General features: G+C 50.0%; 1 protein-coding gene across 15 annotated transcripts in view; it reads right to left on the bottom strand.

Moving 5' to 3' along the window:
* Nucleotides 1-1,788: 1,788 nt before the first annotated feature.
* Fam193b (family with sequence similarity 193 member B) overlaps nt 1,789-15,757 on the bottom strand; it is a 35,300-nt gene continuing 21,331 nt past the window's right edge. For 10 of the 15 annotated variants that reach the window (XM_076573410.1, XM_076573415.1, XM_076573414.1 and 7 more), the window contains 6 exons: nt 13,287-13,470; nt 12,183-12,422; nt 5,530-6,535; nt 5,305-5,380; nt 4,230-4,343; nt 1,789-2,161 (listed from right to left, as the gene is read on the bottom strand). In XM_076573410.1, the coding sequence (XP_076429525.1) occupies nt 4,247-4,343; nt 5,305-5,380; nt 5,530-6,535; nt 12,183-12,422; nt 13,287-13,470 (1,603 nt within the window). In that variant the 3' untranslated portion in view covers nt 1,789-2,161; nt 4,230-4,246. Of the gene's footprint in view, nt 2,162-4,229; nt 4,344-5,300; nt 5,381-5,529; nt 6,536-12,182; nt 12,423-13,286; nt 13,471-15,757 lie in introns of all 15 variants that reach the window. The other 5 variants (XM_076573411.1, XM_076573416.1, XM_076573417.1 and 2 more) reach the window with 3 other exon arrangements.

Raw genomic sequence — 15,757 nt, forward strand, 5'->3', positions numbered from 1 at the left:
TGTACCCTGCTCCCTTTCTTTAGAAGGTAACAGACGACGATGACGACGCCATCTATCCTATGGTGGGGAGAGAGCGAGGGTCCGTCTGTGGAGGGCTCTTTGCCTACACAGTACACCATTAGACCTGTGCTACCCGCGGAAACTCACCTAAGAACAGCATTCAGGGAGCAATGGCTCAGGAGTTAAGAGCATTTGTTCTTGCAGAGGACTCAGGTTTGATTCCCAGCACACACATGGTGTCTCACAAACATTTGTAACTCTAGTTCCACAGAATCCAATGCCCTCTTCTGACCTTGGACACCAGGCTCATGGTGTAAGCAAAACACGTTACACATAAATCTTAAAAAAAATAAAAAAGAACAAAAAAGATATTTAGGCACTGTGTGGTGGTATACACCTTAATTACAGCTCTCCAGAGGCAGAGGCAGGAGGATCTCTCTGTGAGTTTGAGGCCAGCTCTGTCCACATAGCAACTTCTAGGACAGCTGGGGCTACATAGACCCTGTCTCAAAAAACAAAAACAAAACAAAACAAAACAAAAATTGCATTTAATAGAAAATAACTACTCTAGGGCAGTTTGGACATAATATATGTGAGGTATTTTTAACAAACCTATTAAATTACTAATTGGGAAGATGGAAGTGGATTCCTTGACTTTATACATGTGTCTATGGGTACATGTTTCATTCCCACTAGGCAGGCAATCAGACCTAACTCATAAAAATTCAGTTTGCCCTTAACTGCTCCAACTGTGCTGGGTGTGGTGTGAGTGGGTCTCAATTGGCCATGGCGATAGGTGCGAGGTAGGCAAAGGCCTCAGGGCCTTTCGTAGACCTGGTCTCATACAGATGGAGGAACACCATATTCAGCCTGCATCCACATGGCCATCTTGAAAGGGGAAAACTAAGTGTAAAGGTTAATGTTGGAATCAACTAACAGATATACCTCTGGATGGGTCTGTAAAGGCATTTCCAGGAAGGATTTACTGAGGGGTGAAGACCCTCCTCCAGAATGGGCAGCACTTTCCTAGGTGATAGCCTGGACAGAAGGAGATCCAAGGGAAAAGCTTTTTGCCTGCCTGTTTTCACCTTACTGGTGAATGCATCTACTTTGTTACTGCTACTGCCGCTGACATCAGAACCTTGCTTCTTCTGCCTTCCAATATGGACTAAAGATCAGGAACTCTCTTGGGGTCTGGAGAGATGGCTCAGCAGTTAAAAGCACTGTCTACTCTTCAGTGGACCCAGGTTCAATTCCCAGCACCCACATGGCAGCTTACAACCACCTGTAACTCCAGTCCCAGGGAATTCAATGTCTTCCTCTGGTCTCCATGGCAAACATGTGGACAAAACACCCATACACATAAATAAAAATTAGTAAAAAGAAATAAAGATCAGTGGCTCTCCAGGAATCCTCTAGGCCTTCAGCACTAGATTGGAATTGCTTCATGGACTGAGCAGCAGTACTGGGTTCTCAGCTTCTCCAATGTCCAGAGAGGCAGCCACTGTTGAACTACTCAGCCCATATAATGTTCCAGGCTCATGTACCTGGGTCCTCCCAATAGAAGGAAGGGCTGGGACAGTGGAGTCCAGACTGTTCAGTAGTTACTTTACTGTCTTGTTGGGCTATCAGTCCCATTTAGGATTGCTTGGAGGACTCTAAGGATTAAGTGAAAATATGACCAATTGTTTATACTGCTCCATAATGGTGACCAAGACAGATCTTCTGTTTGAGTACATATATCCCACCCACTCCCCATTCAGACCAGCAAATCACCATCACACTAACTCTGTGTCCAAATGTTGCTTTATCTTTCTGCATGAAAGATATTCACAGTATCAAAAGTAAAGAATTAAAAAAACAAAACAAACAAAACAAAACACAAAGAGAGCAGTGTTGGGCCAGCAGTACCATCAGCCCTTGGCTCACAGGCCAGCCCAGTCCTTGGGCTCTGAGTGTGGAGGCTGCGTAGCACCAGGAAGCGGCTCTGCTGAGGTCCTGTAAGGCCCCAGCACAGCATGGCATCCATTCAGCTTTTGGTTGGTCAGGGTGGTGGGAGCAGGGAGGGTCAAGACAGGTAGAAGGGCACACGGAGAAGAAACTACATCTGCAGCTTGAGTTGGGGCCTTGAGATGACCTGGAGAAGTTGACCTGGGCAGGGCTGAGGGGGGAAAAATGGCAGAATTACAGTGAGCATCAGCTCTGTCCCCACCCCCTCCTCACCCTGGCCCCAGCTGGCCCTGCTGGCTCTGGGATGGGGATGGGTCACAGCACCCGTCTCTCCCCAGCACCCTGCTGGCTCTGGGTCCCTGTGGAGGTGGTAATAAGTTTTGTTTTTGTTTCTTGGCCTGAAAACAAGCAACAGACTTCCCGAATGAAAATTTGAAAATTTCCAGTGGAAAATGAAGCTTAAAATTGTTGAGGGACAGAGCCCCAGTCCTGAGGTTTGGGACAATCATTTGAGAAACCTGAGGGCATTCCTGCAGCACATCTGTCCAGGTCAGGGCTGAGTGAGAGCTTGGTTGCTGGTTCTCTCACTGACAGATACTGGTAGAGGCCAGTCCTGTATTCAGACTCCTAGTCAGGTTCCAAGGAAACAACCTGGACTAGGGTCCTGAGCCTGCCAGCACTGTAGGCTTCTGATCCTGTCAGAAGAGACTCAAGGACACTCACTCATGAGGGTGGGGAGGAGGGTTCCTATCTTGGAAGAGATCAGCCAAGGCAGAAGATGGATGGATTAGGTTTCCCAGAAAACCAGTAAAATTGGGCTTATGTGAGGAGGTGTGACCCTTTTTCTTTCCATAGGGGCAACAGATAAATGCCTGGGGTCTTTGTTATTCCTTGCTCTTGTGGTGGTGAAGAAAGGTAAGAGGATGCCTTAGCCTTCGAAGATGCTCTTGGGGTGTGGTTATCCTGGTGTGGTGGAGGGCCAGACTCCTCAAAGCACAGGAAGCCTGAGGTGATTCTGAAGGAAACAGCCTTCACTTGGAGGCAGCACATGCACAGCACAGGCCCTCAACTCTGCAGACTGTCCTGGCTGTAGGCCTCTGTCTGTCCTCCCCCGGGGAGTTGGTCAGGGTTCAGGAAGCTCACTGTTTCACCCCTGAGACGAATTTTTTTAAAGAGCAGAAGATCATAGAGACAGATGAGGACACTAAGAGTATACATATAGAGATGAGGCCACCTGTCCAAGCCTCCCACTGTTATTGAGGGCAGCTAAGTAGCTGTCAGACAGAAAGACCTGATCTGATACACAGCACAAGATTAATACATGGAACTGTGGGGCTGGAAAGATGGTTCAGAGGTAAAGAGCATTGGCTGCTCTTCCAAAGGAACCGTGTTTAATTCCCAACATCCACACGGTGGCTTATAACTATCTGTAACTGGGACCCAACACCCTCTCATTGACAGACACAAAGGCAAAACACCAATGCACATAAAAATAAATCACTAAAAAAAGAAGACATGGAACTGAATAGCCTTGGGCCCCAATACTATGTACAAGCTGCCTATCTCTTCTTCAGTCAAGCTCCTAGCCTGGAGGCTTTCTCTAATTTTGGGCACCCAGCCCCAGAACATTATCTAATATGTCAACAGTTCAGATAAAAGGATTTGTGCAGGTGGCTGGAGGGAGGCCAGAGCTGCTTGTGGGCCAGTTTCTTCCCAAAAGGCAGCTTACCTACTAGTTCCTCAGGGAACTTGCCCTACTGGGGAAGAACCCTCACTAACACCTCCATGATTATCAATGACCTAGGAGGTCTTGCTCTAGCTCACTTGCCCCTCCCTGTTCCCCAGGGGCTGCTCTCTTACACTGCTTAAGGTGGATGGCATTCAGACAGTCTGCACTGAGGAAGCAAATGGGACTGAAGCCCAATGCCCAAGCATGTGCAGCTCCATGAAGTCTACCGCTGTCTGGAGGCTTCGGGAGGGAGGTTGAAGGAGGCCCAGCCATGACACCCTAAGAGGCAGACCTTCAGGAGAAGCAGCAGCAAGATTCAGGGAGGGCCTAACCAGGGAGATGTGATGGAAGAGCAGAGGCCTTGGGTGAGCAGACACACAGAAGAGGACAGGGTGCAGATCATCATCAGTTGCACCTGGACAGATGGTTGCTACAGAGATGAAGAAAGCAGGGACGGCAAGCCCTGAGCCCTACTCTGCAGACCCAGAATCCAGATGGTTTAGAGGGGCACAGAAAGTGGCAGGGCTTGGGAGGAGTGGGGTGCAAGTACCAGTTGAGGTCTCCACCTCACTGAGCTGTGCTAGGAGTGGTTTTCTTGAGGCTGAAGTTGGTCCAGTTCACAGCAACTTTCTGACGAGTTTGCTTTGCAGAATCCAAACAGAACCTATATTGGGTTTAGGAAATATGGGTAAAACACAGTAATAGGTTCTCCCCTGTCCTCACTGGACCCCGCCTCTAGACAAAACCTGTCTCATTCACAGAAATGAACTGGAACCCAGAGGGGTGGTGTACACCGTAATCCCAGCACTCAGGACTGCTGTGAATTTGAGGCCTGGGCTACAGCAAGACTCTTTAAAAAAACAAAAAGAAAGAAACAAGTTGGCTCTAAGTAGGCACTGTGGCTTCCAGGTGTTTGACAGGCATGAGAACTGCCCATGAGGCCAGGGGACAATGCAAGACACCTGCTGTGAGACACAAACTGTCATCTTCTCTGCCTTAGCCTTGCTCTGCTGAGCTGGCTTTTACCCTCAGACTTCTGTAAACACTGCCCCACTGTTACCACTTTACCTGGTGAGCTCAGCTCAGTCTCACCCACCTTTCCCAGAAAGGCCTCCTCCACTAACCTCCAGGTTGGTGTGATGGCCACCAGCATGCTTTTATGTCTCTACCAGCATGGGTCAGTGGGCTGTGTATTTCTGAACCTCTCCCTGTCTAGACTGTTCCTAGATCTTGACCCACTAGAAAAGAAGTACAAATAAAACCTAAGCCCTTGGGAATCAGAGAAAGGGATCTCTGTGAGTTTGAGGCCAGCCTAGTTTACATAATGAGTTAGTTCTAAGACAGCCAGGGCTACACTGAAACCCTGTCTAAAATGAGTAAGAAATACAAATGTATAAAGCTGGAAGAAGCCCTAGTTTTTCTGTCCCAACATGGCTCCTTCTCCGTATGCCTTGCACCTCAGATGCTCTGTCTTGCCAAGCGGCTCCATGGGTTCAGGCTACATAGGGGGCCTGGAAGGGTGGTGAGGACCCCACAGACTTTCTCAGGCCTGAAACACAACATGGGACTTGGGCATGGACATAATCTCCCCTCAGTCAGGGGAAAAGCAGGCAGTACACACCTACCTCTTGAAGTACTCCACTTCTCGGTCTGTCTCATCCATCTCCACCCCATCCATGTCCTTGGGCAGGAACACATCGTCTAGGAAGACACAGCCAGGAGGGCTCAGTGCCCATGGCCAGGCCTCTGGGGTCATGCTGGGAGCAGTGCTGCCCATACACGGGGACTGCCCTCCACCCCGTGGCTTGGTTGGGGTGGGGGTTCTGCCACTTGGTTCCTGGTGCACTCACCCAAGGAGGAGGCTGCCTTCTCTTGTTTGCGGCTCCGGCGGCTGCGGCCCTTGCCCTGGGACAAGCTCTGTGGCCTTGCTAGGCCTGGGGTCTGCACAGATTCCTGCTCCAGAGTCCGAGCCTTGGCCTCACCCGGCCAATTCTGCCAGGAACTACCCTTCTTGTCAGTTTTGGGGTTGTCAGCCCAGCTTGGTCCTGGCCGGCTCCCCCGGCTGTCCTCTCCAGGTTCTGCACAGTTACCCACTTTGGCAGGATCTGGGCCCTTGCCTGGCTGCTTGGGGCTAGATATCTGGCTCTTGGCACTGGGAGCTTCTAGGTTGGCTGGAGGCCAGGGGCCTGGACCCGCCTCACTCTTCTTTGCTTGACTTCCCTGTCTCTTGCTCTTTCTTGGCTTCCCACCTGTGGCCACAGGCTCAGACAGCTCCTGTTTCTTACTGGGGACCTCCTTTGAACTTTCCTCAGAGCTAGGGTTGCCTGGCTTGGGCGTCTTGACCCAGATCACCCGGGACAGGTTGGGCACAGTGTTGAGTCTTCTCACGAGCCCATTCTCAGGGATACCAGGAGGGGGGCCCCTCACCTCTGTCCATGGTGGGTGAGGGTCTCTTCCTTCTGCCCATGGTGCAACTGACTCACTTGGAGCTTGTAATGTGTGGCTGTGAAGGGAGCCCAAAGTCAAAGGGGACAGGTCAAGATTGATATCAGGCTGTTGCTCAGAGGAGCCGTTGAGGTCTGAAGGGGTTAGAGTCTGGGGCTGAGGTTCCACAGCCCCCTCCTTAAAGCCACTGCTATCCACGTTGAGCTCACACATGCTGAAACTGGCACAGAGGGAGTCTTTGACGGTACTCTTGATCTCCTGCAAGCGGCTGCTCAAGAAGCTATTGACTCGGTCCAGCTCCTGGTCAGGCCAATCTAGGAGCTTCTCCCTGGCAGGCCTTAGCTCCTGGCTTCCAGAAACACGATTCACCTGCTTCAGAGCTTCTGTTGCCAACCGGGCCTTCTCTTTTTCCTGCCAATAGAAGAGGCAGTTTCAGCAGAGGTCTGCCAGTGACCAGGTACAATATGACACCTGACACATCAGCCTGGGACCTAGCTTTGCCACTCACTTGCTGAAGGCAGAGACTGGTGATCTCCACATGGTCCTCAACCCTGCAGGAATGACGGGACAATGAAACCCAATGAAACCCAAGACAATATCAAGTCTTGGGGTACAAGTACAAATAAGCTCCTGAGGGTAGGGTTTTGACAGTTTACCCATCAAGAGCCTGTGTCAGTTCTGGGTCTAAGAATGCTAGGATCTGCTTTCTAGGCATGAGTTGGCATGGGGAGCTTGAGTAATTCACCCACTCCCCAGTTAGGCACCAGTGGACTCATCTGCAAAGTAGACAATAACTCTAGAGTAAAGAACAAAGTGGGAACCGGGCCGTGGTGGCGCATGCCTTTAATCCCAGCACTCGAGAGGCAGAGGCAGGTGGATCTCGGTGAGTTCAAGGCCAGCCTGGGCTACCAAGTGAGTTCCAGGAAAGGCACAAAGCTACACAGAGAAACCCGGTCTTGAAAAACCAAAAAAAGAAGGAGAAGAAGAAAAAAAAAAAGAACAAAGGTCTCTCACTGTTCAGCCAGCTCCATATATCCAAGCCCACATCTAAAGTGTCCTATAGCATACCATGATCAGTGACAGAGCCCACACAACAAGATGCAAAAGCAGCCCGAGCCCAGGTGAAGACTAGGAGGTCCCAAGAAGTTGGGTCCTGTAAATCACCTTTGGCAGACTTGAGTCAGGACAATGGAAACCAGTCTGTGGCTGAGCTATCCACATTTGTCTGCCTAGAGGCAAGGTACTAGAGGCTAATGAGGCCTTTACAGGGACCTAGGAGTCAGATGGGAAGGATATGGCAGAGCACCACCTCACGTATTTCCAGCTGACTTGCAAACTGAGGGGGAGACAGGAAAATGAACCTGGGGAGAGAAGACTTGCCATCACCTCAGAATTCGCACAAACACAGTGGGCAGGCATGTATTCTCATCTCTTCTGAACAGTGACTACATACCTAAGCACAGCCTTCCTTAGAGTTCCTTGGACAAATCACTTCCTCTCTTTGAACTTCCAAGTTTGTAATTTAGGGAGAAAAAGTTGCTCTGAGGACAGCTGTAAGGGTTGGTGCCAAGTCTCCTTCCCCATGTGCCAGCACTCTGCCTACTCAGGTGAGCAGCAATGTGGCCTGGAGCAGTGTTTGCAGGTGAACTGGAGACCGTAGGGTGGTCTCTCCTGTATCCCTGAGTCAGCACAGTCTGGCTTCTGGTTGTTATGGGTAAGTTTTTAAGTTTTTACTCACTCACAGAAATGTTTGCTATGTGTCCAGAACCCCCGAAAAGCGCTGGTATGGACAGCACCTCCCCATTACCAACACTGGAAAGGAGAAAGCACACAAGGCGCAGCGGCTCCTCCCAAACCTGGCCCCGTGCAGCAGGTCACGTTTTAACCCTCACCACTGCCCTTGCTGCTGCAGTGTAATGCCTAGTTCACCGTGATGAACTTCAACTTTGGCAGAATGCGAAACTGGCTCACGGTAGGTGGCTAGTAAGTGGCCAAATCAGGGCAAGGCACAGAAGCCCCAGACCTCTCGGTTCCATCTGCTCACCGACTGTGAGGCAGTGGCTAAGCTTTGGGAGTGAAGCTGGACACAAGACACAGTCTCTGTTTCCCAGCTTCAGTCAGCCAAGGAGGAGAGATACATATAAATGGACTGCTTAATTCAGTGATAGTGTCAAATGCTACAGGGCAGAAAGTCCAAGGTGCTTTTAACCCAGCCTGGGTTGTCTGAGAGCGTTCCTAGAGGGGCACTGAAGGGTGAGTGGAATTATCCTGGAAAAAATGAGATGAGCACATTCTAGGTTGAAGGAACAAGTGTAAAATATAGGGAAAATGAAAAATCACATCATTAGGAAGCAAAAATTATGCAGAGGTACAGCTAGAGCCTCAAGTTTTGTTTTGCGTTTGCCAGGGGAGGTGTGGTGTCTAGAGATCTTAGGAGGCAGGAAGGTAGGCTAAAAAGTAAGAGGCTGAAAGATGGAGCTAGTATGCTAAGCAGCAGCTGGATCCTGAGGAGCTCTGCAGAAGTCTGGGTTTGAGCCTGAGGCAATCAGTGCTTACCAACTGAAGGCTTGAAAAACAGATGTTGTGGGTAGAGAAAAGTGGACTGGTTTGAGTTGGGGGTATGGGGTTATAATGGATAGGGATTTTTGGGGTTAGTCAAGAAGGTAAAATGACACATGTCCAGAAAACATTACCAACTACTACAGCTGCCACAGTGGCCCCCATGAACCGAGCACTCAGGGGCCAGGCATTCTGCCCAACGCTCCATACATCATTTCATTTCATCCTCACAACAATCTATGGCTTAGGTTCCTGTTATTCTCATTTTATAGATAGAAAAATTGAGGCTGAGAGATTAAGTGATTTGCCCAAGGTCATACAGCAAGTGTGATCAAGCTGAGCTTCAAACTGAAGTCAATTCCAAGGCTCACTCACTGCTTTTAGTCACAGTGCACTTTCCCATGACAGTGCCTAGGGCTGAGGTCAAGCGACAGAGTGAAGTGGTCCCCTTTACTAAACAGGTGATAGAGAAGGCAGGCCTCTTTCATGATATACTGAGTGTGAGGTACCTGCAGGATGTCCCCAAAGAGAACCAATAGTTAGCAGAGATACCAATGCCAAGGTAGTGTTGACTACCTAGATGGCTTTTCTTTCCAGAGAGGTGCTCTACGAAGTCTAGGTGAGGGACAAGAACTCAAAAAGGAGAAAGAGGTCAGAGAGGCAGGTGAGAAATATGGAGAAGATGGTGACTCCACTGCCCCTTCCTAGGCCCTGCTTGCCTGAAAGCCAGGGAGCCAAAGACAAGGTTTAAAGGGGTGCACAAACAAAATGTCAAAGGTTGCTTAGTGGACAACTCTGACAGGCACATAACCAAGACATACGCTGGATTTGGCAATAAACTGGTGCCTGAAGGGTGTGGACAGCAGTCTTTGGTGAGGTGATGAGTGGGAAGTGAGAACAACGGACATGGATGTAAGGCTGTCAAAAATTACAGCTATGATGAAGGCAGCAAACAGGGAGAGCAGGAAAGGCTCCAGCTTCCGGGAACTGTCTGCCTCTGAAATTCAACAGTGGGCACAAAGACATGTGATGGGAGCTAGGCCAGAGGAAAGACTGCAGATTTCTTTGCTAGAGTATGGGTTTGAGCCTCAGACAATGTTTACCAATCAAAGGCTTTGAAAATAGAGCAAGCAGCCTAAGCTGGGGAAGCAAAAAAGGACTACAGGGGCTGGGGTGGGAGAAGGACAGCCCTTCCTTTAGATGAGGAGCTATGTCCAGTGGCTTTTTCCTTGATGAAAACAGAAGTGAAGTTCTTTGCTAAAAAACAAGGGAGGGCAGTTGAGAGCCTGGAGGCTGGAGAATCAGAGGTCTGACGAAAGGGCCATGTGAATGGGCATGACAGACGAGGAATAAAAGGATAGGGAGCGGCCAGCCAGGCAACACAAGAGCTAAGCAAGTGGGAAAGCACCTAGCTGAGTGTCACATAACCGTCACAAGCTACCCTCTGGGTGTAGCGGGGAAAGAAGGGTGGGGTGGGAGGCGATTTTCTGAGCAGGTGTGACAGAGGGAGTGAAGAGAGTAAGGAGTGAGAAGGGTGTCGGTCACTTCCTCCTTATCACTACTTCTCAGCTCAAGTGAGCGAGTGCTAGACTGGCCTGGGGAGAAGACAGAGGGTCAGATGGCAACATCAAGAGGACAGAGGAGACTGGCTGAGGCTGCAGACGGCTTAGGAAGGGGTGCAGCGTCAAAGGAGCAGGGACCAGTGCCTAAAGGCAAGAAAAAGGAAGTGGGGTGAGGGAATGGGAAGGCCCTGCTTTACCCATCTAAGGTGGTAGAGAGTAAGCAGTCATCACTCCATGCCTACCAGGGAAGCTGAACCTCAGAGGGGAGGCTGATCTAATACCGAGACCACCTATGTATTGTTTGTCCTAGTCTACAAGGCTGGGTCTAGTCGACAGTGAGCTGGAGAGCAGAAGGGTGTGATGAATGGCAGCCTAGAGCTATGCAAGGGGAAGGGGAAGTACAGCAGGAGACTTCCCTGAGGGTGTCTGCAAAGGAGGAAACATCTCAAGTGTTTCACCTGGAGTGACAGGCCTTCAGGAAAGGTCCATGGGTTTATAAAAAGCACACCAGACCTGGGAACTACTGAGCAAGCCCTCTGGGGACGGCTTGAAGAGGCCAGAGACCACTGTAACCTACTGAACACCTCAGGAGAGCAACTTTGGGTGGGAGCAAAGGAAGGTTGACCGTTCTCTGAAGGTAACAGCAGGACCTTTCGGCTCACTACTTCAGGCTGCAGAAGGATCTTGGTTGTCCTTGGGCTGGAAAGATGGAGAATCACTTCTGCCTTCTAGAGCTCTAGGGTTGTTTGACCACCCAAGAAATGGAACTGGCTGGCTATCAAACCAAATCTCTTCAGATGGTGGCTCCTGTGTATGGCACCGTGCAAGACGCAGCTGGAGGCAGGCAGGCGAAGTTAGGAAGCCGCAGGTGGCAAGCCATCCAGCTCAGGGCTCATCTAGCAGCAGGGCTGTCCAGGAACAGCACCGAGGACTGGTTCGTTCCCATGGCTTCAGTTACATCTCTGCCCTGACAACTCTAGTCTCACACCTGCACTTGCACTTGACTGTCTCACGGGAACCTGAGTCAGTGAGCCCAACTGCATCCAGTCTTCCTTCTCAAACTGCCATGTTGGCTCCGGCACAAGCACCATCAGCATACTGGGAGACACCCGACTGTGTCGTCACCCTCTCATCAGAATACCCAAGCCTGTCACTTCTGCTGCCCTCAGATCTCTCCAGTCCCACTCTCAGTCACCTCCCCCTTGGTCTCGTACTTCCCTGCCCTCATCTTCCCACATGCTTTCTGTACCACCACCGCACTGCAATCAAAATAGAGCCTTGACAAGTGCACTAGCTGACGTCACCCACCCGCTGACAGGCTCTCACCTGCAGGCTGGTCAGAGCTGATCTTCAGCAGGCTCTGAGACTGTCTTCTACCTCCACTACCTGCCCACCTGTCTGCCACTTCCAGCTGTGGCTTGACCACACTGCCTGGGAGATGTGCTGTGCCTGCTGCCAGAAGGGACCCCTGATGAATCTGTCCTCACTCCCCAGGACTCAGATGGTGAGTCAACCTCTAGTAAAGCCACTTCTGGGCGAGAATGGGCACTTCCCTCCCTCTGGTACTTGTCCGGTTTTGTGTTAGTCTCCTCACTAGACTAAGCTTCTCTCTGGTGGGAACTTAACTGTTACATTTTGGCTCCCAGTATTTGTGGAAGTACTTGCTGAATGAATAAATGACCAACTGTAGCAAGTCCTCAGCTTGGAGGACTTGAGCAAGCAGCTTGCACCTAAGACATTTCCTTCTCCAAATACTTGCCCCCAGGTTCTCCCTGACCTTGATGCCTCCCAGATTCATCCAGACCTTCCCATAGCAGTTGAGCCATACCAACGTTTTTTTGGCAGCCAGCACTGATCGCGCCCCAGAGGTCTTAGGGCTTGGGGTGAGGGACTCCTGGGGAGGAGAGGCAGGAGAGTTGTGCTCCCCCCACACCCACCTTCTTTTTCAGCTTGTGCCGGGCCCGCTTGGCGGCCCTGGCGCTGTTGGGGACTTTGGGCTCCGTGCTGTTGATGAATTGCAGCAGCTCATCCACATCTCGGTGGTCCACCGCTGGCTCCCCAGGGATCCCGCCCAGGGTGCCCCCCTTCATGGGCAGCTCCTCTTTCCGCCTGGTCAGCCTCGAGCGGAGCTTCTCCCGGATCTCAGTATAATTCCGACTCGTCGGGGCAGCGGGTGGCTGGGGGAGGGGAGGTGCTGACATTACACCCTAGGCCTGGGAGGCCCATAGCACTCCCACCCGCTGGCACCATGTATGTGGTGAGAAGCCAGACGATTATTCTCTCTAGCATCAGCCACCAAGGCCAAATGACTTCATCCTCAGTAGGCTCTGAGCTGAAGCAGTGGTCGGTGTGAAGACGGCTCGGTGACCAAGGACTGGGGAGCCAGGGAAGCAGATTTGAGCCCGGGCTTCATCACTTGGAAGCTGTATGACCTTGGGTGAGCCACTGAGTCTTTGTGAACCTCAATTTTGTCACCTCTAAAATGAAGATAACAATTCCTAGCTCAAAGGTGACTAGTAATTCTGAATTATTTCCACGTCTCCTATCCTCAACTGCTCTGCCCTAGCCAGCAGCCTCTTCCTCCTCTCCTTCCGAGACTTCTGAATCGCTCCCGTCTAGGGACAGCATGTACCCTGATCTGAGCCTCGTTCTTGGTGCCTTTTGTGCTCATGGCCTGGACCTCAGCTGGCTGCCACACTTGGGGAACTTTCTGCTCCCCCACTGCCTTCATCTTGCACAAGCATTCACTTCTCTGGGATTACACACATATATATATATACTCATCCGAATCATACATAGCTTTCTCTCTGCTACTTCCTTTTCTTTTGCCTAAAGAAAAAAAGTCAATCTTAAGAGAAACCACCAGAACACAGCCAACAAAATGTTAAGAAAACCCAGTCTCACAAATGTGCCTTGAGGTTGAAGCAAGCAGATGTGGGTGCAAGGACTCTCAGTCCCAGTGTGGCAATCACTGCCGTGAGCAAAGGGTCTCCTCTGCCCCCTGGCTGCCCAGCCCTCTCTGCCCAGGCAGGCTCACTCACCGCATTGTGGCCGAAGAACTCACAGTAGCAGCAGTCACAGAACTTCCCATCGCGTGGGTGGGTGGAGGACGAGGTGCAAGAGCTGCGCTCAGAGCTGCTATCCTCTTCCTCGCCCAGACCCTCATCTGCCTCACAGGCCAGGCCACTGTGTGCAAATTTGTGCCCTTTGCACCCAGGGTCCCTGCTGCAACGGAGAAGGGCCCAGAGGTGAGAGTAAGTGGTGCAGGCACAGAATACAGCAGGAGCCAGAAAAGTGTCCCGATCCCCAGTCACCATTCCAACTGCCTTTCACCTGCCACACCAGTGCCTCTGGTAAAGAGCAGAGCCTGATAAGTGTCTCCACTGCCTCATAGGCCATCACAAATGCTAAGTCTGACTGTGGAAGTTTCCTGCATATACCTCTTTGAGGGCACTGTGTGGGTACCTCTCTAGCTTGCTGTTTTATCAAGCCTTGCAATAATGGGCTGTTCATCATTTTCTTTAGACTAGGTAAATAGACAGTGTGTACTTCAATTCTGGAGGAGTCCCATGACACAGCACGGCAACCTTGCACAGCAAGTGCTTGGCAAGCAGGAATCTGAACTTGTGGGTTGATGGCTCCTTTGGTACAGCCCCAAATGATCAATGAAAACTTTCTACTTTCCCAGGGTTCTCACAACACATCTGTCTGGCATCTGTATCATCAGGTAGAGCTTCCTTAATCAAGAGCTCTGTGATGAGAAAAAGCAGATTTGTCTCCTGGGAGCTAGAAACTACAAGAGCTACTGCCTGGACCCAGAAACGTCCGCAGCATGTTACCTAGCCATCCTTGAAGTCCTAAAAAAATTAGCACCACTATCCCCTTTTAACAGTTGCAGAGACTGAGGCTCAGGGCACAGTCCAACAGATAGTAAACACAAACCTGTGCTTCCCTGTGTACAGAGTTCATGCTTTCTCCAATTACTTTCTGCCTCCAGACTCTGGCAATAAGTTGGAGCAACTTATATTATATACAATTTCTTCGTAAGGTAAAGATGAAACCGGCCGAGAGGTCCCAGAATCAGAGCTGGGAAGAACCAGAGCCCTATGATGGGTCAGCAACAGCTGGAATACTGCAGAAGCTGGACCCATGTTTCAGAGGAAATAAGAGTAAGGTGACAGTCTAGGACAGGCCAGTGTAGCCCATGTCTGTGTTGGAAAGGTCAGCAAACACATGGTAGGGTTTAGAAAAGGCAGCAGAAGCTGGGATCAATGGTGCCTACACTTTATTCCAAGCTCACATTTCTTCTATTACATTAAGCAAAATTCCTTTTAGGAAAATTAAAATATTCAGTTTCTGAAGATACATACAGAGCACTACTCTTTATTGGTGGCTACATGGATCCAGAGAACCCTGTAAAAAGCAGTTCCCCCACCTATTCTCAGGGCCTTCTGCATCTACCACAGAGGGGGACCCCCAGCACTCATATGCACTTGGGTGCTCTCCCCTCTCCCTGCCTTCACTCACACTTCACAGTAGGTCTTTCTACAAAGTTGAGGCTGGCCTTGAACTCTAGATCCTCCTGCCTCCGCTTCCCAATTGCTACGATTATAGGTGTGCAGCACTGTGCGTGGGAGAAAGCAGTTTGCCAATGTGTGTTAAGAACTCTCCCAAGAAACAGTGATGAAAAAGTCTAATAGAGGAAAAAGCTTTAAGCCAAGACATCTTTAGATGTTGGTTATAATGTTAAAATGATAATGTTCTGCAACTGGAGACCAGCAAAATGAACTATAGTTAATATTCTCCAGCCCCAAATACTGAACATTAGGAACAGAACACAGGAACACACTACTACTACTACGTGAAAACTGCAAGATTCAAGTGTGTACTGACATCATCAGCACCATGTGAAAGACATGTGAGTTGACAAGTCCAGAGTGGTGGCTGCAGGGCAGTGAGATCTCAGACTGTGGAAGACAGATAAATAGCCAGGGTCAACCTAGAAAACATCTGCCTTCAATACATTCACATTCAAATAAAGTCAACAGAACCACAGAGCTTCCTTTGGGGCTACAAAGGGCCCAGATCTATTCAAACCACAGACTTAGGATGCTTATCACAACAGTATTTTTCTTAGTTAAAATCTGAAAATGAAAGCCAGGCAATAGTGGTGCATACCTTTAATCCTTGCACTCAGGAGCAGAGGCAGGAGGATCTCTATGAGTTTGAGGCCTGCCTGGTCTACAGAATGAATTCCAGGACAGCCAGGGCTACATAGAGAAACCCTGTCTGGGGAGGAAAAGTTTGGAAATGAGCCAAGCATGGTGGCACACACCTTTAATCCCAGCACTCAGGAGGCAGAGACAGGTGGATTTCTGAGTTTGAGTCTAGCCTGGTCTACAGAACAATTTCGGGACAGCTAGGAGTAGAGAGACTCTTGTCTTGAAAAACTAAAACAATAACATGGCTAGTTAAGTTTTAAAAGGAGTTTTAATTAGGGAAATGCTCATGA

This window comes from Peromyscus maniculatus, chromosome 5 (genome assembly GCF_049852395.1).
Source record: "Peromyscus maniculatus bairdii isolate BWxNUB_F1_BW_parent chromosome 5, HU_Pman_BW_mat_3.1, whole genome shotgun sequence".
NCBI classification, from domain to species: Eukaryota; Metazoa; Chordata; class Mammalia; order Rodentia; family Cricetidae; genus Peromyscus; species Peromyscus maniculatus.